The sequence below is a fragment of the Trichoderma citrinoviride genome, assembly GCF_003025115.1.
Source record: "Trichoderma citrinoviride strain TUCIM 6016 unplaced genomic scaffold BBK36scaffold_3, whole genome shotgun sequence".
Taxonomy (NCBI): Eukaryota; Fungi; Ascomycota; class Sordariomycetes; order Hypocreales; family Hypocreaceae; genus Trichoderma; species Trichoderma citrinoviride.
The window spans coordinates 2,362,389-2,385,185 of record NW_020194711.1 but is presented as its reverse complement, the minus strand read 5'-3'; the positions used below and the strand labels follow the sequence as shown (position 1 = coordinate 2,385,185).

The 22,797-nt window shown below is 56.0% G+C and overlaps 7 protein-coding genes across 7 annotated transcripts; 2 read left to right on the top strand and 5 right to left on the bottom strand.

Moving 5' to 3' along the window:
• Window positions 1-1,663: 1,663 nt before the first annotated feature.
• Window positions 1,664-4,555, top strand: BBK36DRAFT_1112194 (hypothetical protein; the record flags this gene model as incomplete). Its single annotated transcript, XM_024889785.1, has 3 exons — window positions 1,664-1,867; window positions 1,937-2,032; window positions 2,099-4,555. 3 exons carry the CDS (start codon window positions 1,664-1,666, stop codon window positions 4,553-4,555), a joined length of 2,757 nt encoding a protein of 918 aa, XP_024752423.1.
• A 1,608-nt stretch (window positions 4,556-6,163) lies between these two features.
• BBK36DRAFT_1112461 (hypothetical protein) lies at window positions 6,164-8,540 on the top strand (the record flags this gene model as incomplete). The annotated part of the gene is made up of 6 exons (XM_024889808.1): window positions 6,164-6,206; window positions 6,292-6,452; window positions 6,604-7,371; window positions 7,434-7,506; window positions 7,563-7,769; window positions 7,846-8,540. 6 exons carry the CDS (start codon window positions 6,164-6,166, stop codon window positions 8,538-8,540), a joined length of 1,947 nt encoding a protein of 648 aa, XP_024752422.1.
• Window positions 8,541-9,027: 487 nt separating this feature from the next.
• Window positions 9,028-12,490, bottom strand: BBK36DRAFT_1193156 (hypothetical protein; the record flags this gene model as incomplete). The annotated part of the gene is made up of 5 exons (XM_024896800.1): window positions 9,028-9,446; window positions 9,551-10,046; window positions 10,122-10,416; window positions 10,579-11,974; window positions 12,020-12,490. 5 exons carry the CDS (start codon window positions 12,488-12,490, stop codon window positions 9,039-9,041), a joined length of 3,066 nt encoding a protein of 1,021 aa, XP_024752421.1. The 3' UTR covers window positions 9,028-9,038.
• Window positions 12,491-13,456: 966 nt separating this feature from the next.
• BBK36DRAFT_1207499 (NTF2-like protein) lies at window positions 13,457-14,196 on the bottom strand (the record flags this gene model as incomplete). Its single annotated transcript, XM_024897411.1, has 5 exons — window positions 13,457-13,579; window positions 13,666-13,761; window positions 13,826-13,897; window positions 13,978-14,042; window positions 14,136-14,196. 5 exons carry the CDS (start codon window positions 14,194-14,196, stop codon window positions 13,457-13,459), a joined length of 417 nt encoding a protein of 138 aa, XP_024752420.1.
• An 865-nt stretch (window positions 14,197-15,061) lies between these two features.
• BBK36DRAFT_1112455 (beta-lactamase/transpeptidase-like protein) lies at window positions 15,062-16,928 on the bottom strand (the record flags this gene model as incomplete). The annotated part of the gene is made up of 3 exons (XM_024889807.1): window positions 15,062-15,494; window positions 15,569-16,563; window positions 16,677-16,928. 3 exons carry the CDS (start codon window positions 16,926-16,928, stop codon window positions 15,062-15,064), a joined length of 1,680 nt encoding a protein of 559 aa, XP_024752419.1.
• Window positions 16,929-17,993: 1,065 nt separating this feature from the next.
• On the bottom strand, window positions 17,994-19,845 carry BBK36DRAFT_1112975 (hypothetical protein; the record flags this gene model as incomplete). The annotated part of the gene is made up of 3 exons (XM_024889860.1): window positions 17,994-18,326; window positions 18,389-18,741; window positions 18,828-19,845. 3 exons carry the CDS (start codon window positions 19,843-19,845, stop codon window positions 17,994-17,996), a joined length of 1,704 nt encoding a protein of 567 aa, XP_024752418.1.
• A 1,574-nt stretch (window positions 19,846-21,419) lies between these two features.
• BBK36DRAFT_1139180 (hypothetical protein) lies at window positions 21,420-22,699 on the bottom strand (the record flags this gene model as incomplete). The annotated part of the gene is made up of 3 exons (XM_024893291.1): window positions 21,420-22,377; window positions 22,450-22,634; window positions 22,697-22,699. 3 exons carry the CDS (start codon window positions 22,697-22,699, stop codon window positions 21,420-21,422), a joined length of 1,146 nt encoding a protein of 381 aa, XP_024752417.1.
• Between the last annotated feature and the right edge of the window lie 98 nt (window positions 22,700-22,797).

The window sequence follows — 22,797 nt, the reverse complement described above, 5'->3', positions numbered from 1 at the left end:
AAACCTCCCCTGCAGCAGCTTGTGCTCGTTTCCTGGCCTCAGCGGTGTGCTGGAACTTGTGTGTGAGTCTGATTGATTAGTAGTTGTCCATACTTATTATTGATGGAGTGTTTCTGAGCCGTCCAAGTTGCATGTTGGTGGCGGCGCCAGAAGGTGGGAGAACAAACAGCAGCAACTGCAGCAGCACCTTGCACAGGTTCCGAGGTCCCGTCCCTTCACGTCCTCGGCTGCACCTCAGCAATTTCGATATATTAAAACTACCACCACCTGGCGTTTCTCACGCCCAGCGTATTACGGCGTGGCCCCAGCAGCGATGCATCGTGGCGATTGATATCCATTCCTTCGATATCATGGTCAAGAAGCACGAGACCAAACATCGTCAAGCTGTCTCGTACCGCTGCCGTACCGACAAGTAGCTGCGCGTTTCAGGTTCCGTCTTGAAAGGTCCCTAGCCTCCCCCGTAGCTTTCTTTCCCGTAGCCCACTCAGCCGCTGTAGCTCAGCACGTCAGTGTCCCCGTGCCACCTGCTATCGCCGTGTCTGATACCGCGCTACCTCGTGAGTACTTGCCCGCAACCTGGCAGCCAGACCTCCAGCCTCCGACTTCCAGTGTTGCCTCTCCAGCAGACCCCGGCTTCTCACAAACCTTATCAGCTTCCAGTCTCTGCTGACGAGAGAAGAAGAACCTTGAAGCATCCAATCTCAGATTTTCTTTCTCCGCGCCCCCCAGGTAATCCCTTCCAAGCGGGCTACCTTATTACCTAAAAGCTCACCGCTTGCAGGGGCCTTCAGCGCAGCACTTTACGCGCTGTCGGATGTGTGACGAAAGGGCGCTGTAAGAGGCACCTATCGACTCAGGTACCTGACGGCGCTGCAGCTCCCGCTTCTGGGTAGGTACTTGTACATCCTGGCCCGGCCTGGCCTGCTATCACGGGGTCGGGCGAGTGACTCTGTCTGGTGCTAAAAGGAGCTCGCGTCCTGTGACGATACTCGTCTCCACAGACTTTATCGATTCGCAGTCGTTGGCTGCAGCTGGGAATAGCAGCACAGCACAGTACAGCACGGCACAGCAACTCGTCTTCTTCTCTCTCACTCACTCTCTTCTTCTGCTTCTTCCTCTTCCGCCTCGCCGTTCCCCGGGCATTGCGATGCTGTAGCGCCGCTCTGCTCTGCTCTGCCCATCCGCGCTTCTCGTTGGCCGTCTGTCTGTCTGCCTGTCCGCCGAGCCCATCAAGGCCCTTTTCCATCCCCCTCTGCTGCCTGGCCAAGCTAGCCCAAGGTTGCCTTCACCCGCGGACCACGATTGACCAGTCATCGGCCTCAGTGGCCATCCGGTTTGACTGCATCGCATCGGCCGGGAATTGGGTTGGATTTCCAAGGTTGCCTTGCTGCCCGTATCGCCTGGTATCAAGTCGGCTCGAAGGCGCGAGCGCCGGCCTGGACGGGGCCTCCCCATCCCTTGGAACACGACAAGCTCTCGGAATCAAACGCCCACGTTCAACGATGGAAGAGCAGTCTCAGTTCCAGCCCGACGCCCCCATCCGAGTTTGATCGACCGACGCCTGCTTGTTTGCTCTCTCTCCTCTGCTCTGCGAAGAGCCGATATAAGCTACGAAGCAACTCCCTCAGCCTCTTACAACCCCCTGCCTTCCATTTGACCAGAAATGCATCAGCAAGCCCGAGTGCCCCCGAGGCTCGCCTCGCCGGCAAGGTCGCCCATGCGATCCAACAGCCTTCGAGATGGTGCGGTGGGATCTCGGCCGCGCGCGGGATCCAATCTCTCGACCCGGGAGTCTGCGAGCTCGCCAACCATGGAACAGCCCGGACCGCCGGCCGAGTCAATAAAGAAGTTGGACCAGATCGTCCAGGTGCGTTGCATTAGGTGGCTTAGGGTATAATATGTGTCTTGATAGGCTGACTTGTTTTGTTTTTGGCAGAACTTCCACACCAAAATTGCTTCTGTCGTCGTCGCCTCGCGTATGAAGGTCAAGCCGATCCATGGCGCCAACGGAGCGCCGAGAATCAACAAATGGGTACGTCCCTGACTATCTGTGAAGAATGGAAGAAGCAGTCTGGGATCCTGACGTGATGAGCAACAGTTCCAGATCGAAACCGAGGAGATCGACGACTTTAAGGAAGAGCTGAGGATATGGAAGAACTGCGGCAGCCTTGAGAACCACCCTCCGCCGATGATTATCGAAGTGTATCTGGATGCGTCGTCGCTCAAGGAGAGCCAGAGCCTTGTCATCATTGACGAGGACGGCAAGCGCTGGGACGTCTTAGAGCAGCTCACCGCATCGACCTCGTCGAATGACAGCGACTCGCTCACCACAATCAAAAAACCTACCGAGGTGATACTCGAACGATGGCGGGTGGAACTCAAGTCCATCACCGACAAGCCCGTAGACGACTTTGGACCGATCTTGCCCACCATTTACAAAAAGGCTATTGTCTTCTTTAGATCCCTCTTCGTCGCCACAAAGCTACTCCCAGCCTGGAAGTTTGCTAGCCAGGGCGCTATCAAGAACTCTCACCCCGCCCTGATCCCTCAATGCCGGATTCGCATGTCGGACCCGGACAGGTCAAGGCCTGATCTTTTAAGAAATTCGATCGATGGGAGGAGGGATGCAGTCACCGAATACATGTTTGGAGATCTTGATGTGCCCGTGGGGAGGCTGTGCACATCTGTGATATACCGCAATGACTGCACGTTCCGCGTGGACGACTCAGAGTCACTTTTAAGTTCGCGCTTCATGGGAGTAGACGAAAACTTCTTCAAGCCATCATTGCCCCAGCGGCACATGGCCGAGGTGGGTTCGCTGCGAGACCACCGCCGCGGAGTGAGCGTGAATGACGTTCACCAGACATATGGTAGCCTGTCGACCTTCCACGGTGATAACCCCTTGGGCACAAGTCCCATCTCTGCCCTCCGTGCTGTCAAGCCGCCCGGCTCAGACACGAGCTCTCCTCCGGCATCACTCCCTCATCAGACCGACCCGGGAGCTGCAGCTCCTCATTCGCTGCCAATGTCAGGGCGAGCATCTGCGGCAAGACCCGTGGCCCGGGTTGCTGAGGATCGAAGGAGACCATCCATATCTTTCCAGCCGTTCAAAGCTGGCTCGCTCTCCGGGTCTCCCGTTCCCCGACACACTGACCCCGAATCGCCTGCCTCGCTCACCAGGCCCAGTTTGCCGTCCCTGCGACAACCAGGAAACCGATCTTCGCTGACGGCGGGCATGCCGGCCTCTCTGCGCGGCGGGCCAGCCTCCGTCAATGCCACCGAGTCGCCCATCGCAGGATCCCCACGACCAGCCTCTGCCAGCCGGTACAGCAGCAGCTTCACGCACCGCAGAGGTCGCTTGTCAATTGGCAGCACAAGCCGGGCGGGCGACGAAGAGCAGAGCAGCAGCGGAAGGCAGAGCTTGGCCTCGTCGACTGTGCAGCCAGGGTCGGGATTCCTCGCCGAGGTTGGGGCGGCAAGCTACAGCTCGCTTCAGACCGAGGAGGACGACATCTCCGACTTTCTCAAGGCACTGGATAGCAAGAAGACTCTCAAGTCCTTCGAACCGACCAAGAAGGGAGAGTCCGCGACGAGCAGGACAGTCGCCCAGCTGTCCAAGTTCCAGATGATGAGGGAGTCCAACGCCGCACTGACCGAGTCCATGACCTCTTCCATGCAGCTCAATCGCTCCTCTACCGTTTCCAGCAGACAGCTGGCGAATCTCACTGGCATCGGCGGGACGATCTCGCTATCGACCTCTACCTCTCCCGGAAAGCCAGTGTCGCCGCATACGCCGCACACGCCCGCGATTCCATCCCGTCTGAGCGAGAACTCAATTATTGATTATTCCCCAACGTACAAGAGGGTGGAGCCTCCGGAGCGAGAATCCCAACACTCTCGAACTGCAGGAAGCCAAGCACGCGGCACCCAGGACGGAGCGACCGCCATTGATATTCCCCTATCTCCTAGACTGGGTGTCTACCACCGCCGATCAAGCTCTGTCGCCCAGCAGGTTCGAACTGCAGCAGATGATGAAGAGGCCGATCTACCGTTTGCTACGCACCGAAGCATCAGTCTCGGGGCCAACGACCGGGAGCCGCCGACGCTGAGCACACTTCTCGGCCGCCAAATGGGCTTGGAAGACGAGTGTTCCGGGCAGCAGGAAGATGCGTCCAGCCCGCTTCGGCCGGCTACCGGCGTCCAGACTGCCGAGTCTTCCGATGTGATACAGCGAGGTTCGGCGAGCGACACACCCCCTGATGGCTTCATCCCCTCGGCGCAAGCAAGTTCTCCTTTCCAGCGGCGGCGATATCCTGGCATGGCGAGCGGCCGTCGGAGCACTCCTCCGCATTCCTCCCGAGGCAGCTTCGTTGGGTCGACCAGTAGGCTTGGCCGCCCAGACGACGAGACCGTTGGCGAGGAGCCGCTTGTCTTTACGCTCTCCGAGATGGACGCTCTGGGACGGCGAAGCTTGGAAGAAGGTCGCGGCAGTGGATCCGTTGATCGACCCTCTTTTGAGCCACGAGGCACGAGTCGAAGAGGATGGGCTGAGTGATTGATATTTCAGAAGAGATGCCGAGTTTTGCTTCTAAGTAAAGACTGACTGACTTGATTGATTCGTTACACAGACTGTGGATAGACTACTGGTCATCTTTTGCTATCTCGGAACCCTCAGTCCTGGGTTCCTAAGACAGCAGCTTGTTTTAATGGTTGATTTGGATATTTTTTGAATTGGCGGCGTTGACGGTATCTTTCCTAAAACCCTTGCTTCATCCCCCCTCTTTCTCTCTGTTCTTTCCATCGATGCGTCTTTTTTTCTCCTTCATTTTCTTCTTTTCTGGATGGTGGTGACAAAGGAAGCCCCCACGACGGCATGGGTACTTGGAGTTACACTTTCCTGCTCTACGAACTTTTGCTCCATTATCTCTCCTTTCTTGACTGGCAAGCGGGTTTGTTCATTTTTTGCCGTGTTGTTATTAGTCTTTACGGTCAGGGGAGTGAGGAAGTGGGCGTGTGTATATATCGTCTGGTTAATGACGGGATAGGTTGGATAGGTAGGCACCTGGGAAGACAGACGTCTTTTGGCAAGGGTTTTTTTGGATCTACGATGAGTGCTGGCATTGGAGGGCATATGGAGCCTCGAGGCGATGTACAGTACAGAGTAGACGAGGGGTTTTCAATCAAAAGGGCTGGACTTGTCAATTCCGCATGGGATGATTCGCGGAGAGTGAATGCCTACGAGTATGTATAGTCCTACTAAATCTACCTTGCCTGTATGGGCCGACATGGCAGCAGAGGATGAGGCGGTTAGAGGGACACGAACGAGTGGCGTAGGAGTGGCGCGGCCAACCACATAATCAGGTGCTGAGCCTCTGCCTGCAGGTGTACTTTACTTGATAGCAGCAGATGCTGTCAGGTACCGGAGGTGGCTGATGATGATCATAATATTGCAAAAGGAGGAGAAAGCCTGGGACATTGCCCAAATATGCTTGTAGATAGACTTACGCAGGAGTTGTCCATCCACCGCCTCTGCTTTGTTGGGTACCTGGTACCTTTAGGGTGCAAGATGCTGCGGGTACGGCGGCCTTTGTGCCTTGCTGCGGATGACGAACTCGGAGGCGAGCTTCCTCACCAACTGCGTGCAGACTGCAGGCTGCGCGAACCCCATGGCTGCATTCTTCGCCGCAAGAACAAGGTACATGTACCCGGTCATTGGATGGAAGAGTTGGAAGCCCAGTTGTCGCATCTCCAATGCCCTACCCAAAGCGGCATAATCCACTGCACTGTACGGAGTGCCTTCAACTGAAGTTGTTGCATCGGAGGTGCCCTGGACCTGGACCTGGACCTGTACCCGCACTTGCCTGGCCGTGAACCAGCACTATTACCGACTCCGTTAAGCTTAGCACCTTGTGTGCCAACTCAGACTCGACAACCTCTCCCACGACTCTCTCGCTCCTCTTCCCAACTTCTGCACTTCCGTCGTCGACTTGCTTCGCCCTCGGCCGATAAACGATTTAACTTCTCCTCCTACAACTTTCCCATCAGTTTCTCCTCCAGCGACTCTCCCCCCCGATCGCATCTCGAGCTGCCGCCTTAGCACCAGCGTTAGCACCTCAACCAAACAACGTCATACCTCTTCTAGTCGTCAGCAGCAGCAGCAGCCATGTTCCGAGCGGCGGCGGCTGGGCCGTTTGACGAGGTCGTCAGTAAGTGTCTGCCCTGTCGCCCAAGGAAGACGCAGACGGCGTCTTCATCCCCCTTTGCGCAATTTGCTAACGGAAACCATCGCAGCCAAGGCGACTGACGAGAATCTGACGTCGGAGGACTGGGGCGCCATCATCGAAGTATGCGACAAGGTGTCTGGCGACCCCAACGGCTCCAAGGAAGCCGTCCAGAGCATGATCAAGCGACTCGCCCATCGCAACGCCAATGTTCAGCTCTATACTCTTGAGGTTCGTCTTGCCCTTTTCCCCCCATTCCTTTTGCGCCCTTTGCTCGTGCCCTCCCCCCGGCCGGCGTCATTCCCCCCGCTCGCAGCCAGCACCGAGGCCGAGAGGCAAATTCAGGATCACGCTCAACTAATTACTCTGTCTCTCAAACCAGCTTGCGCACGCCCTCTGCCAGAACTGCGGGAAGCAGATGCACCGCGAAATTGCCAGTCGTGCCTTTACCGAGGCCCTGCTGAAGCTGGCAAACGATCGCAACACCCACCAGCAGGTCAAGAGCAAGATCCTGGAGAAGATGCATGAGTGGAGCGACATGTTTAGCAGCGACGCCGACCTGGGCATCATGAACGACGCCTTCCACAGGCTGAAGCAGAGCAACCCCTCGCTGCAGCCGCCCAGTGCGCCCCGGAAACAGGGCCTGACCGACCAAGACCGGCAGAAAGAGGACGACGAGCTGCAGATGGCACTCCGGCTCAGCTTGCAGGACGAGGAACGAAAGAAGCCGGCCCAGGCCACGCCGGCCTCACAGGCCTCATCCAGCAGTCAGCAACAGCAGCAGCAGCAGACTACCCCTGGGTCTACGGCGGTGCCCTCGGGTACTACGGCTGCCACGGTCAGCAGGGTGCGCGCCCTCTTTGACTTTGTGCCTACCGAGCCCGGCGAGCTGGAGTTCAAGAAGGGGGATGTCATTGCTGTGCTGGAGAGCGTGTACAAGGACTGGTGGCGCGGGTCGCTCAAGGGCAAGACGGGCATCTTCCCTCTCAACTACGTTGAGAAGCTGACGGACCCCACGCCCGAGGAGATGCAACGAGAGGCCCAGATGGAGGCAGAGGTCTTTGCAGAGATCAAGAACGTGGAGAAGCTGCTCACGCTGTTGAGCGCCTCTAACACGGGGCCGCGGGAGGAAGACAACGAGGAGATCTCGGTACGCATCGCATCCGAACTCGCAATGCAAGGCACTTTGCCCAGCTAACATGCTTCGTGCAGAAACTATATCACCAGACGCTTGCCATTCGCCCGAAGCTGATCAAGCTTATCGAAAAGTACTCGCAGAAGAAGGGTAGGCAATATCCCGTCCCTTGCATGTCGTTGAGCAGAGACTAACAAACGGCGCAGATGACTTCACGCAGTTGAATGAGAAATTCATCAAAGCCCGAAGAGACTATGAAGCGCTGCTCGAATCGTCCATGTCTCACCCTCCTCAGCACAACTACCAACAGTATGCCATGCGCCCTGCGCAGGCCTATCCTCCCCCAGCAGGCACCTACCCACCCCAGCCTCAGCAGCAGGATCCCCAGAGATTCTACACTCCTGGGCCTCAAGGTTCGATCCCCCGCACGCTTCCACACTGAGCAGGCCGACACTGCCGTCAGCTCGAGTTGCTAACCGTTGGCATAAGGCCGTCCACAGTTCCAACAGACGTCTTCCCCTCCACCTAACTTCCCGCAGTCTGGAGCGCCGCCCGCGCCCTTTTACGTAGCAGGGTCTGAGGTGCCGACTCATGCCGCCGCCGGTCAGCCACCCGCTGCTCAGCAGCAGCAACAGTACCCTCCGAGCGACCACGGTCCTAGAATACCCGGCAATGGCAACCAGCCTCCCCCTCTCAACACCTCAACATCGCCTTCCCAGAACTTCAACCCCTTCAAGCAGCCTCCAACCCAGGGACCACCAAGCACCTATGGCGCCCAGGAACTGGCCACATCTGTCTACGACTCTCCCATTGCTCCCAACAACCCGACCTCTGCCGCTACATTCTCCAGCTCCGTCTATTCTCAAGAAGGCCCTGGGATGCCTCACCCGAAGGATAACGAGCCTACAGCTCCGTACAATACTCAACAACCAGCATACCAGAGCTACCAGCCTCCCCAGCAACCACCCTCTGCTCCTCCCAACCAGGCTTCACAGCGCCCTCCCAACGTGATGAGCCCGCCACCTCTGCAGCCCAACGGTGCTGCGTACGACGCCCGCCAGGGGCTGCCCAGTCAGTCAGCCGGTGGTTCAGGGCCGCAGTATAGGCCGTATGTGCCCCCAGGCTCGTCGGAACCTAGCGCTCCGGCTCCAAACGACTACTATCGCCAATCCGGCGTCTACTGAGTCGGTTATGCGTGTATGTAATTCGTTGAGGAGCACGGGCATGTTAATAAGTGGGCTGAATGAAACAACAACATGGGAGCGATTGTCCATGGTTTTTTGTATCTCTTAACGGAGGAAGAAGGATGTGTTTTCCTGTTGCTTGAATCTTTTTGGTTACATGGATGGAATGATTGACCTAGCGTGGATTATGGGATGGAGGCAGTCGGGTAGTAGCAATAACAGCTTTTCTTCGGCTACACTCGCCTCTAGCTTACTGGTGAACAGTGAATATGCGTTGAGGATGCCCGTGATATGGAATCTGAATGCAGTCGAAACAATCAAGGTATCGTCTGATAATGCTCGATATAATCTAGTCTGAGCTAAACGGCGAAAAAGCTCGCCCAATGTCATGAAACCAATCCAGTGCTCATACAATCTTTACTCGTAAATCATGATACTCATACCAATACCCACCACTTCGTCCCCCCTTCTCACTCTCACAGCCGCACCCCCCACCCCTTACCACCTCCTCCCATACGCCCCATCCTCCGCCCTCTTCCCTGACCCCGTCTGCGCCTTCGCCTTGACCCCCCTCCTCATCGCATTGACCGCATCCCTCGCCCTCCTCCTCTCCTCATCCTCCGCAGAATCCACACCACCACCAGCGCCATAGGCCCCATCGTCGTCGTTGTTGCCAAAGCGAGACGTGTGGATGGGGCGGAACAGGTCAATGATTTCGTTGAGCCCGAGCTTGAGCGCGCCCTTTCGGGAGGAGCCCTCGATGGTCTGCTCGGCGAGGAGGCGCTTCTTCTCCTGCAGGTCGAGGATGCCCTCTTCGACGGTTTGCTTGACGGTGAGCTTGTAGACGACTACGTCGACCGTTTGGGTGAGGCGGTGGACGCGGTCGATGGCTTGCTCTTCGACGAACTGTTACAAACGATAATTTAGTACATTGAAATCCTCTACTCATCACCATAGAAGAAAAAGGAAAAGAAGTGGAGGGAGATTAAGGGGAAAAAGCAAAAACTTACAGGATTCCAAAACGGCTCAATGATTATGACCCTCGTCGCGGCCGTCAGGTTCAGCCCCAGGCTGCCGCACTTGAGGCTGCACAGCAGCACCCTCGTCCTCTTGTCCTCGCGCAGCCGCCGCAGGCTCTCCTCGCGCGCGTCGTTGCGCATGCTGCCGTCGTAGCGCGTGAAGCGGAAGCCTTCCTTGCGCAGGAACGGCTCCACCAGGTCCAGCATCGACGTGAACTGCGAGAAGACGATGAACTTGTGCTCGTGCGCCTCGGCGCGCAGGAGCTTGGTGAGCTCCCGGATCTTGGCGGAGGAGAAGAGCGGTTTTTTGGTCGTTGCCGATAGGTGCTTCTCCTCCTCCTCTTCTTCTTCATCATCTTCTTCTTCCTCTTCCTCCTCGTCGTCGTCGTCCGAGGACGCCTCTTCCGAAGCGTCAAACGAGGCCTCTGAATCCTCTTCGGATGCGGAGCCGTTTTCGGAATCGTCGTCAAAAACAGAGATGGCTCGTCTAGACTTGGAGGAACGAGGCTTCTTCTCGCCCAAGGTCTGCGCCGCAAAGCTCTTTGTCATGTCGGCAATGGACAGCAAAGAGTCTTCATCCGACGACGCCTCGTCCACAGACTTGTACCCCTTTTCCTTTCGGGCTACTGAATCATCCACCACGAAGCTGTCGAGGTTGCTACCCTCTTCACCCTCATCCTCATCTTCCGAGGTTTCGGAGTCCTCCGATCCTATCGAGTCTCCGCCGCCTTCTGCGTTCTCATCTTCCTCCCCTCCAGCCTTGCCGAGCCGTAGAGCTCCCCGCTCGCTACCCGAGACGATCCAGCTGCCTTCATCATCATCTTCTTCTTCTTCCTCGTCGTCGCTATCAATGACGGCTTTGAGATTCCGATTGCGGTGAGCCTTTTGCCTCGGCTTCTCGTCGGACTCATCTGTCTTGCCGCCCTCCTCTTCATCGTCACTATCAATGACAATATTGCGGTTTCGTGGCGTACGTGACTTCTTTCCGGGCTTCTCTTCCTCTTCTTCTGCCTTTTGACGTCTGGCATGCTTCCGGCTTCCTCCCTTCTTCTTGGACTTGGAGGCTGTAGAGTTGGTGGACTTCTTGGTTGGCTTCTTCTTTGCCTTGTCCACCTCCTCCTCAACACCGTAAAAGTAGGCCAAATCGGAAGCACATTCAGCGCAGTTGTCACTTCCAGCTTGGCGCTCCTTCTTCTCGACCGGCCGACCACAAATGCTACAATGTTTCGTGGTAATCCCCATGCCAGAGAACAGATCGACCACCGAGTCGACATCGGCATCCTGCTGCTTCGTGTTCCCAGAGTCCGTTGACAGCGCATCCTTGTCCTCGCCCAGCTTGCCCTCGAGCAGCTTCGGGTGGTTGCAGGCCTGCCTCAGTCGGAGCAGCAGTGTAAAGGCGTTGGCGTAGCTGATCTTCTCCTTCATCATCCTCGTCATGCTTTGGTCGGCACGGGCTTCCAGTTTTTGATAAAACTTGCGCTCTGCAGGAGACAACTCGGTGGCGACAGTAACCACCTTACGGTTTGTATGTCTGAACCCGCCGACCGGGGCTGCGCCGTCGGCTGTCGGTACTCCGCCCGGTGTGAGTGCGCCATCGACCTTCAAGATGTCCTTTGTTCGCCTCTTCATGAAGCAGCGCAGGAAGCTGTGAAGCCTTCGGAGGGCGATGTGGCCTTTGCCGCCCTTCATGGGGAGCTCAATCTGCTCCTTCCACGCCTTGATGTCGTCGTAGGGCCGGATGCGAAGAAAGTGAACGAGTGACTGCAGTTCCTCGAGATTGTTCTGCAGCGGTGTACCGGATAGGCACCAGCGGTACTCGGATCGAAGGGCGCAGCAGGCCTTGGTAGCCTTTGCATTGCGGTTCTTGATGGTGTGTGCTTCGTCGAGGATGACTCGCCACCAGTGAAGCCCGAAGCAGCCCATCTGGTCGTCGTCCTGCGACTTTCCGTGCTCCGAGACGAGGATTTGGTAGGTCGTGATAACGACATCGTACTGCTTCAGGTCTTTGGCGTCCTTTGTCCGTTGCGGCCCGTGGTGTACAAGAACCTTGAGCCCCTGAGTGCTGACGACCCTCTCGTTGAGTTCCGACTCCCACTGCCTGATCAACGCCAGAGGTGCAACGACGAGGGTCGTCTTGTCGATGCCCGAAAAGCCCCTCTTCCAGCCCGGCTCGTCCTTCTTTGGCTTTTGATTGAGGAGGATGAGGGCAATCGACTGCAGCGTCTTGCCGAGCCCCATGTCGTCGGCGAGCAGCCCGCCCTTGGGCACCTTTCCCTTCTTGACCGGGCCCAGCTCGCGGCCGCGCATCCAATTGACGCCCTCTACCTGATGGGGGAGCAGCTGCACCTTGAGGCCAGCCACGACGCCATCCTTGGCGATGATCTTGGGGTCCTTGGGCGCTGCGTCGTCCTTGGGCTTCTTCTCCTGTGCTGATGGCGCTTGTTTCCCGTCAGATTCGACGCCCTCGTCGTCATCGCCCTCAATGCCTCCCTCGAGTAAAGCTTTCAAATCTTCTTGAGCCTTTGATGGATCCGTATAGAAGACCTCGTCTCCTCCATACCGCGATGGAGGCGGTGTAATCATCGGGGCCGAAGTCGTCGTCGCTGACGTCGAAGTCGACCCAACGGAGCTGAACATGGGCGGCGGCGGCGCCTTTCGAGCCTGGTACGTCGGCGCCCTGGGGCCGGCAACCGGCGTGTCGAGGTGGTGCTCGGGCCGCGTCCTCTGACGGATGAAGATGTCGGCTTTCTGCTTACGAGAGGACATCATCTTGGTCGGGTGCCCAAACGTGGGATGCGCGGTTGCGGCAGCGGCAGCGTTGTTGCCCTGGAGCGACGACCAGCCGCCGATGACGGCCGAGATGTCGGTGTCGCTCTCGGCATCGTCGTCGTCGGCGCGCTGCTGCTTGGGCGCTGCACGTTCCTTGACCATTGCTGGTGGGTTGGTCTTTGTTTTGGGTGGTGATGGTGGTGGGATGATCTTCAATGTTGGTGATGGCGGGGCAAGGCTTCAAGGGTCCCCCCGCGTGGGAGTTGCTATCGATTGGGCCTCAACTTGGATTCTATGTAAGAGGGTTGGGTATATGGAATTGGAGAAAGATGGAGATTCAATGGTGAAAGAAATTGAGATTCAGGGGGATTTATATAGATTCATGATGCAGAAATGTAGTTAGGCTCTCGGCTGCTGCATTCACGCAACCCGTGCAGTTTCGAGACACGCCTTGTCACTTGCGGCCGCACGATTCACTTGTCACGCCTCTTTGGGTACCAAATGCCAACAAAGCAATGACATAATTGCCCCAGCAACTGGCACACCCAAACCGCGGCAGAGACGCAGCCTAGCCAGACACTGTGGGAAGCAACCGGATGCCTACAGTTCACACAGTGCTTATATTGCGGCTCAAGGACTGGGGTTGGCTATCCAGTACTAAGATCCTAAGTTGGAGTTGCCTACATAGCAGCATAAGTAAACGATACTTATAAATAGGGGCATATTTTGAATATCAGGAGCACGCAGTAATTCTCCGTTACCAGATATCAACAGTCCTAAGAGTAAAGTAGGAAGGAGACAGGTATATAGAGCCGCCCGAATATGAGATAGCCAAGGACCAAGGGACCATCAGCCATAGAGGAGCATCACTTCTGTAGACGCCAGCAAGTTGCATTGGACTATGCCAGAAAGCTTGAGAATTTTCCGAGAAAAAAATCTGTCTAAGGAGCTCATGACCCATAGACTCGAGAAATGCACATCACATCTCTAACCATTTATCTGTTCCACCCCTCCCGGCCCATGTCCGTATCTTCATCTCCTGCTAAAGCTCTTCCTCGACCGGCCATTACGCTCGCCCACTTCCACAAGCCACGCTTTTCTTTCTTCCGTCAGGGGGTTCTCCCGGGCTTAGTAAACCAGCTTGAAGATGTCGTTGTTGACGGTGAAGCCAGTGATCTCGCCGCCGGGGCCCTGAACGACGCTGACCTTGAAGTTCTGGACAAAGTTTATCAGGTTCTCGTCCTCGTCAACCTACAAGCAGGGAAGTTAGTAATGTCCTTCTCCCCAGCACACTCCCCGTCCTTCTCTCTATTCGTTCTTCTCCTCGAACTCGGTACCTTGAGCTTTCCTGTGACCAGAATCAGGAGATCGCCAGAGGCGAGCTGGGCGTCGAGGGTGGAGAGCTGGTGGCCGCTCATCTTGAAGGGAAGGCTCTACATGGCAGTTAGACGGAGCTCTTTCGGCGCGTCCAAATTCGCAGGACTCGTGTATGCTCACCGTCAGCTTCTCCAGGATAGCCTGGACACCCTCAAACTTCTGAGACTCGAAGGTCATAACGGAGTTGGCGTTCTATGTATGCCCCCGACATCAGTTGGTAAACGGCTCCCCTTTCGAGATATCGCTCAGGCAAGAGAGTCGCAATAACGTACGTAGACGGCGGCGAGGCCCTGGATGTTGGTGCTCATCCCCGTGAAGAAGCCATTGACGAACTGCTCTACGACAGGAGGAAGATTCCGCGTTAGAAAATAGCTCCCAAACCCAACCTCCCTGGCGACAAGAGCTTGAAGCGGCGAAAGTGTTTACATACTGGCGATTTCCTCGACTGTTATGCGGGCATATGCGTGATTAGTACCGCTCCTGGCGCGCATCTGTGGCGGGGTTGATGCATGTCTTACTGGACATTTTGGCGGTTTTTGTGTGCTTTTTCGCGGGAGTTGTTGCTTCGGGGGGGAGGGAGGAAACTGGGCGAGCAAAGTGTGAGCTTTTTCGCGTTACAGGCGACGGCCGCAGCTGGACAGATCAGGAGGGGGGGATCGGGAGGGACAAACGTTGGAATAAGCGGCAGGGAGATATTTCGCAAGTTGGAGTTGTCGCAAAATGTGCCCAAAGGCTTTCGGGGAGACGATAGGACGTTTGGGAGGAATGGAATGGTGGGGTAGGGAGAGAGGGACAGCACAGTGCCAGCGTCATGTTTTTCTTTGCGCGGGCCCGAATAATGCGGCGTAAACGCATACAGCTCTCCGGTAGCTGGGTAAGTGAATAGCGGGGTGGACGGGGAGCTCTGATAAGCGGATTCATGCATATAAGAGGGTGCTGCTCCATATCTCGAGCCGCAGAAAATTTGACAGCCTCATCTGAAGAATCTTTCTTCCACACTCTTGATCCTCAGTAGGGCCAGATGGACAAACGAGCTCTCCAGCTCTTTGCGGCATACTCGCTGCAATAGATCATATTTCTGACCCAATGGTAAGTCAATTGCAGCATCTGGTGCTTCAAGCCAGCTCAACTTCCCTCTCTTTCCTGATGATAAAACTTAAGAACGGCCAACTGAATTTCATGTTGAATTCTTAATCACCAACTTTTTGTCTGATCAATCACGCACTCTCAAAACCTCTCTCTATCAATGATCCTCCATATATACGCTCTGTCGTACGCAATGTCCAGCCGGCTAACAGGATCACAGTTACAGCTTCCCAACGACGCAGAAAGAAAAAACCACCACGCTTGCTTTCATCACACGACTCGTTTATAAAGCACCTTACCCTCAGGCATGGGATCCGTCCGACTCTCCATGAGAACCTCGACGCCCCAAGCCTTCCCGTCCGCGCCCACCTTGAACTCCGCGGCCTGAAAGTCCTTGAACCTGCTGCCGCTGTATATCGGCGCCGGCAGGTACACGATCCAATGGTCGCCGCTGACATGGTAAAAGTGCATTGAGTATTTCCACGTCGTCTCCGGGCGGTCGGCGACGAGAATCTTCTCGCCCGGCTTATCTGGGTGAGGCTCTTCGCGAAGCGTAATGTTGCCGTAGCCCGGGTCGTAGTATGTGCCCACCAGTTCGCTCGTGTTCAGCGTAGAGGGCAGAACGGGATCCGGTCTCTCGGGGTAGAGCACGTCCACGGCATTCTCGTACAGCCAAGTCAGCTTGTCCTGGCTTTCTTTCCACCTAAGGTAGGAGTAGCACACATTAGCAATCCCCATCATACGCATCTCAAGGGGTGTGCCCATGCGAGAACTTACTTCTTGGCGTAATCAAAACGATCCCGCTCAGGAATACCCAGCCTGTCGTCGATGAGCTTCCACCCAACAACCTCCTCCACGACATGGCACGTCGCGGTGTTTCCAAACACCACCACCCCATACTCGGCCTCCGGGAACCAGTACACCTCGGTTCCGTACGCGTGCATTCCCCCGGAATGAGTGTACACCACATGGCCCTCGTGTAGAGTCCTGATCCAGCCAAGCCCATACAGCTGAAGATCGTAGCCCTTGTCGGGAGAACCACCCCAGTACGCTCTCGGCGTCCGGATATCCCTGTGAACCTCTTCAGACAGAGGCCCGGACTGCTGGATCAAGCTCTTGATCCATTTGGCGTAGTCCAGCGCGTTTGATATCACGGATCCCGCGCCGCTGACTTCCGTCAGGTTCATATAGGGAATCTCCACAAACTCCCCCCTTTCATAATCCCAAGCATACCCAGAAGCCATATGCTCCGGCGCATCCAAAGCACTCTTCAAATCGAAAAACGTCGAGTCCATCCCCAGCGGCGCCCAAATCACCTCCCTCAGCACCTGTCCCAGCCACCTCCCCGTAACCGTCTCCACGACGTGCGACAGCGTCGCATACATCAAGTTGCAGTAGTAGCTCGCCTGCCTCGGCTCCGCCGCCAGCGGCAGGTTCCTCAGGTTGCGCACGACGTCCCTCGGCGTCGCCGGCCTGCTGCCGCCGTCGGCGACGCTGAGGAGCGACATGTCGTGCCGCGGCATGCCCGTCCGGTGGCTCACGGCGTCGTCCAGCGTGACGTGGTTCGTCGCCCACTCGTCCTGCAGCACGAAGTCGTCGCGGATGATGGACGCGATGGGCGTCGACCAGCCCCGAGACAGGGCCGTCGAGTGGTTGCCCGAGTGGATGAGCGCGGACAGGGCGGCTGCTACGTGCGCCTTCGTCGTCGAGGCGCCGTACCAGAGCGTCTCGGCGGTGGCTGGGACATCCGGCAGCGTCGCATATCCATAGCCCTGTAACACAGCATTCAGAACAAGATTCCCAGATACCACCGATATCACTTCATCACAATGTGTAAAAACTAAACCTTGAGATGAAAAAGGTGTATGAAAGAAAAAAGACACACCTCGGCATACACTTCATCCCCATCAACAACCGCCACCGCAACACCAGGAACCTTCCACTTGTCCAGCTGCTCCCTCACGAATTCCCCAAACTCCGCCGTCAACGGATTCTTCTTCTCCTTTCCAGCAGCAGCAGGCCCTTCATACTTGTGAAAGGGCTTCTGCTCGCTCTGTTGCCGTCGAGCGTCGACGTCTGGATGGGGGTGATACGCCGCCGCTGCGCTTGCAACATGATCCCCAGTAGCAGATCCCATGACGGCAAAGGCGAGAAGAGCTGGGAGGAAGCGCAATAGTCGGCCCATGGCTGGTGAGAAGCGTCTTCTTTGACAGCAGGATAAACCACTCCTTTGTCTTCCTTGCACTTCTCCTATAAAGCACGGAATGGTCCGATTACAGTTTCGGTTTCTACAAGATCAACCGACTTGTACATTTATATAGAAGCCGGCGGCTGTAGTACCCCGCGCCTTGCGTAAACCTCGAATCCTTCAACACGGCATCACGCCGAGATGACGGCGACACTGCGTCTCAATCCAGACATTTGCGACACTGCACGACGAAAAGGCAGCAAAGTCCGCATATTCTAATAGGAACACTGCTTGCTCATCATTTCACAGATTTCCGGATATATAAGAAGGATAGAAAAGGAAGATAAAGGCAGGGTTAGTCGACACTCGAAAGCATCATCGCCAGAAACCAAACCAAAAAAAGAAGGAAGAATCTTGATTTCCGTTGCACTCCTCTAACCATTTTCTCTCCTTTGCTCAAATCCCCCCATATAGTATACCCAACCTCTCAAGCAATCCCGTAGAGTCGTGTACGAAGAAAAGCGCTGGGTGAGCAAAGCGCCGCTCGTTAGGTCATCGCTATTGTCTATAGGAAGGAGAATCCAACTCCAGCCGACATAGCCCCAGCTCTCAGCTTAGCAGCCTATGTAAAAGTGCTCATCAAGTGCCGTTGTGCCAGCATCATGCATCGCCAACGGACATCTCGAGGCTCCAGGCGCCTTCATTGTTTCCGTCCGCACTTTTATCCGACTCTCCCTTTTACCAAAACCAGTGAAAAAGTTAAGAGAGAGAAAAAAAAAAAAAAAGACAATATACTTGGCTTCAATCGCATCCAGCGGATCATTCGTACATCATGGTCCATTCCCCTAAGGGTGCGTATCGTCGAAAGACTGATTCATTGTTGTTTGGTCAAGGCCGGCTCGCTCCTGATGCATCGCTTGGTCATTCCAATAAGAAAGTCGTTATGAAATGGTGATTTGATCTTGTCAAATTCCCTCCCGAGTCATAGCGTGCTTTGGCAAGTTGTCGCCACCACTACAGCTCCTCCTCCTCCTCTATTTTGGTTTCTGGCTTCGCAGCCGCAGCAACTTCTTTGTCTGGGGATCCGGGTTTGCTGGAAACAGCAGAGCCCAGGGCAGCACTCAAGCTATGCGTAGCAGAGAACTTTTCCCCAATATTGCTTGGCTCGGCGCTTGGCCTCGCCTTCTTAAGCGGACTGCCAACCATTGCCGAAGCGAGAGAGTCGAAGTTTGGCTGGAGGCCCGAGTTCGGTGCTGACAGAAAGCCCGGATCGGCAGGAGAGTCGGTTCGCTGGGAGGTCTCCGGGGTGGAGTTTGCATCTGGGTCGGCCGAATGTGCCCTCTTAAGCTGTTTGTGAATCATCATGTCAGTACCCGCCCCGGTTAAGTGTTCAAGGGTGTTGGTCATACGTGTATGCGGTTGACGCCATCTGCCAGTTCGCCCTGGAATTTCACATCTTCTGGTGCCAGCTTGGTGCTGGTTTCTTTGTCGGCCACTTCTTCCAACTTGCCAAGGAATTCGCTTTCCTCCTCGTCATCATCGCTATCGTCGGCGGCATTGCCGTTGCTCTTCTTCCTGGCCTTTCTCCGTCGTGCTTCTTCAGCTCCTTGGTCTCGGAAGGCGGAAAATCCGACTGTGCCGCCAGCCTTGAGAGGTCCTAGGTTGGAGAAGTCAATCTGGCCTGATCGCCTTTTCGCGGCGGCGGGGGTCGTCTGGGGGTTGTTCTTGGACGACTGGAGGACGCCAATCTTTTGCAATTGTCCTATGTGAGTGTTAGTGGCAGGGTTATGGATAAAGAGGGTAAGGGGAGTTGTAAATCAATCCTGGAGAAAAAGAGGCAAAACTTACTTTCGCCACGATAGAAGAATGTAAAGGTAGCATAAGGCTTGTCGGGACCGTCGATTCCGGTAACGGTTTGGGTGCTGATAGTCTTGGGATCGAGCGTCTTGGGCTTGGCAAAGCTAGTCGTGTGCTCAACGTCTGCGTCGATTCCGTTCCCATTCTCGTACTCGTCATCTCCGTCGTGTGCGTCGAATTGGGGAGAGTATTCTCCCTTCTTGATCTCGCCTGAAGCCAGGACGCGGAACATAGCCACTTTGATCTGGCCCGTCGCCTCGGGAGGTTCGTCATCGTCGTCAGACCAGGAGTCGGAATCGTCATAGACGGGTTCGATGGGCGAGGCCTCGTCGCCATATCTCAGAGTGCTCTTGCGCCCATCCGCATTCGTGGTCGTGTTGCCCTCCAAGGTGGCAGCCTGTCGTCGCCTCCTTCTTTCAAACTTCTGACGTCGTTTCTCGAGCTTCTCCGCAGCGTCGTGCCCCTTGAGGTCCAGGCCGTTGAGCCAACGCTCGAGGCCAACCTCGCGGAAGAGGAACTCGCGCTCGGCCAGGCCGCCGCCTTCGGAGTCGGGCACCTGGACCCAGCGGCTGTTGACCCAGGTCTCCTCGCCCGGACGGAGCAAGGTGGCAACCTCTTCCTTGCCCCTCCCGTCAAAGTAGATGTAGGCCGCGATCGTCTCGTTTTCGGAGTTTGTCAAGGGCATGTAGGGAGCCACGGCTCCGGCGACCCTGCTGCCTCGCTCATTCTGGGAGCCGGGGTGGAGACCGCCGACGAACTGCGGCTTCGGGTACGGGTTGGACTCGGACGGCTTGGGGGCCGAGTAGGGAATGGGCAGGCCGGGCGTCAGCAGCGTGATGGAGATGGCGAACTTGGCGGGCTCCGGCTTGTTGCCCGCGGTGAGCGTCGGCTGCGGCACCGGGATGTAGGTGCTAATGCGAGACAGCCTCGACTGCTTCTGGATGCCGTATTCGGGGAGCGGAGCCGAATTGGCATGGATGCTCACCGCAATACCCTTGAAGCAGGGCATCGTAGCGGGAAGGATGAGGGCTCTTTTTGTCGGTGGTGTCCAGCGGTTGGGCGGTCAAGGAGCTGGTGGTCGTTGGGGAGACGAGGGAGAGAAGCTGTCCGAAGAGAGGGCGGTGGGGATGGAGGAGGCGGGCTAAGCTTTTGGCGACTCGAAGCTCCAACGTTCACCAGCTATCCATCGCCTGCGTGAGCGAAGTGGCGTGCGGGCGGGCGTGTCTTGCGCACAGTATAGTAGATGGGGAGGAGAGAAGGCAGGGCAAAATCAAGACGAGAGCGCCGAGTCGACCCTGAGGCTCACGATGGTCCTGACACGCAAAAAGAATCACAGCGAGGCGTTGTTCATGTCTCTGCGAGGTGCCGTAAATAAGCACTGGACCCGAGGACGGCCTTCGTTCAAGTGAATGGAATTGGTAGCGAGCGAATGGGGGGTTGCTGTCCCGCCGCAGCGGATCATCTCTAGGTCCGGGGCAAGCCAGGGAACACCCAACACACCTCAACCACCCCAAAATGGAGCCCCAGCCCTCTGTTTATTGCATTTTTTGGGCGCCAGCCAGCTGTCCCAAGTACCAGACAGCGGCAAGTACAGTACATTCACGCATGAATGCCACGGCATCCTACAGGTACCTGAAGAGCCAGCTCAGATTGCCTTCCTTCCACCGCAAACTGGCGCATGTGCTGGCACCGACTCGCAGGCTGCTAATGCGTTGATTGTGCCCTAACCTGCAGGGATCAAAGTTTGTCTCTTTCTTTTCTATTGATAACGGAGTACTGCAGCGTACATGCACCAGCAAACTGTCCCGCGTCCCGTGGCCGGTACCCGTGAGATCATGCAGCTTAGCAGCGCCACTAAGGTACAGCACATCACATCAACTGGCAACAGACGTCCAGTACCTCGGTGATACCCCCGCCCTGGAGCCCCGACGCCGCTTCCCGCAGGGTCCTACGCAGGTATGCTGTGTCTCTCAGAGCCTCGCTTGGGACGACACCCATGGACTCGCACCCATACCAATATCTTGACGGACGCTTCATACTTTGAATACAATTCAGGCCTTGAGTGATGAAACTGACCTGATTCACGGGGGAAAAAGTCCTAGAAAATGACCGAGGTTGTCATAAACTGAGGACCTTCGGCAAAGGTTACGACTGTTCTGCGTCATGACTTCTTCAGCAATAGCATGAGCCACTTACTTCATGGACCGCGTTAGTTGAAGGCCAACAATACGGTGGCTGACTCTTCCCGCCAACTGGACGCTGAACTAGGAGTTGGCTAGCCAGCATCTCGGCCTTGACTATCCGCTTTATAATTTTCTAACGTTGTAGATAGTATGCTTTCTCCTCAGTCGATAGTTATAAGAAGCTTGCATTTAGATGCTCCTCAAGTTGGGGTGCCGGCTACCCACTACGAGCATAACATCGCCTGTCCATTCTATCAACATTGATATCAAAAAGAAAGAAAAAGAGACGTAGTGAAATATCAAACAAGAACTCGAAATATCATCGCATTGCTTCCAGTCTCGGGGTATCAAAGTGCCGTGCCGCAGACAACGCAATGCTGGCTTCTCGCACTTCATGCCGCTACTCCAGCCTTGACCGCGACGACCTCTTTCGAACGCTGCCGCTTGTCTCTCCGCTGAAACTCGTTCCAATACCCGAATCTAGAGCCGACTTCTCACCGCCATCGTCATCTTCGTCATCAGCCTCCTCACCAGCAACTGGAATCTCGTGGAGCGGCTGCTTATGCTCCTCTTCGGGCTTGACGTCTGGTTCATGCTTCAAAGCGGGCTGGCTCCCATAGGTAGGAAATTGTTGCGGATAATCAGACCCGTCATCCCCTTCAAAGTCCTCTCCGTAATCCTCAGAGTCTGAAAAGCCTTCCGTTGTAGAACGGCGCTGGCCTTTCTGGCCCTTGAGATCCATGTTGCCAGACGACGCGCCCAGAAGAGAACTTATAACAGCCCAAGCAACGCTCATGAACGCGACCTCGCACACCCAGAACAGCATCGTAAAGGTGATGAAAGTCAGAAGACGATAATGGAACATGAGCCATCGAAGGCCGCTGAGCTGCGCAGTCATCGTCAGGGAAGCGCTGTAAATCTGGATCCCCTGCCCCGCCTCGACCTCCACGTACGCCCACGAGGGCACTGCAGAGTCTGGAAAGGCGACGCGTTCCGCCACCGGCACTTTGAGGACGCAAGTCTGGGCTGCCGGAACGATCAAGTGATATAGCAGGAACAGAATGCGAGAAGCCAGCGACACCACGGGATCAATGTACGGGAGCAGAGCTGGTCTGCGCGAGCTGAATAGCACGTTGCTCTGCTCGAAACCTGCGTGGTCGTTGGCAAACTTTTGCGCGTCCACAGCCAGTGCAGCTCTGTCCTTTGCATCCAACAGATATAGGCTGACCATGAAATTCCCTCGCTCGACATTCGGCGGAGACCGCGGCATGGAAAGGGTGACGGAGATGTCGTAGTCTTGCCGCGACTTTAGCATTGGGGCGGCGAGCGCCGCAACGCCGTATGGGTGAGAGCTCAGCCTGTTTTGATCATATCGTTAGCGATTGCTCCTGTGAAGCATCGCAAGCACGCAGCAGGTTGCTGCTACCTACCCATATTGTAGATGGACCGGCGTCGTGATAAACTGGTCGGGCACAAAGTTTTGGAAGAAGAGCACAGAGGCAACGGCGGCCAGACAGAGCAGCGTCACAGCTCCCGACACGAGCAGCACGGTGTTGACGACGGCCCTCTGGACAGGCTTCGAGGTGACGACGCGCGCCGTCTCGCGGAATGTTTCCTGTCGCACGCAGCAAGAATGAGCCTGGGCCAAGACAGCGCTTTGCAGTGGGTTGGAATTACCATGACTAGGTATGCTCAGGACGATCACTCCATAGACGATACAAGCTTGATGTTAGGACGGAGATTCAATTCCCCGTGGAGCGCGAGGGTATGCGCAATTA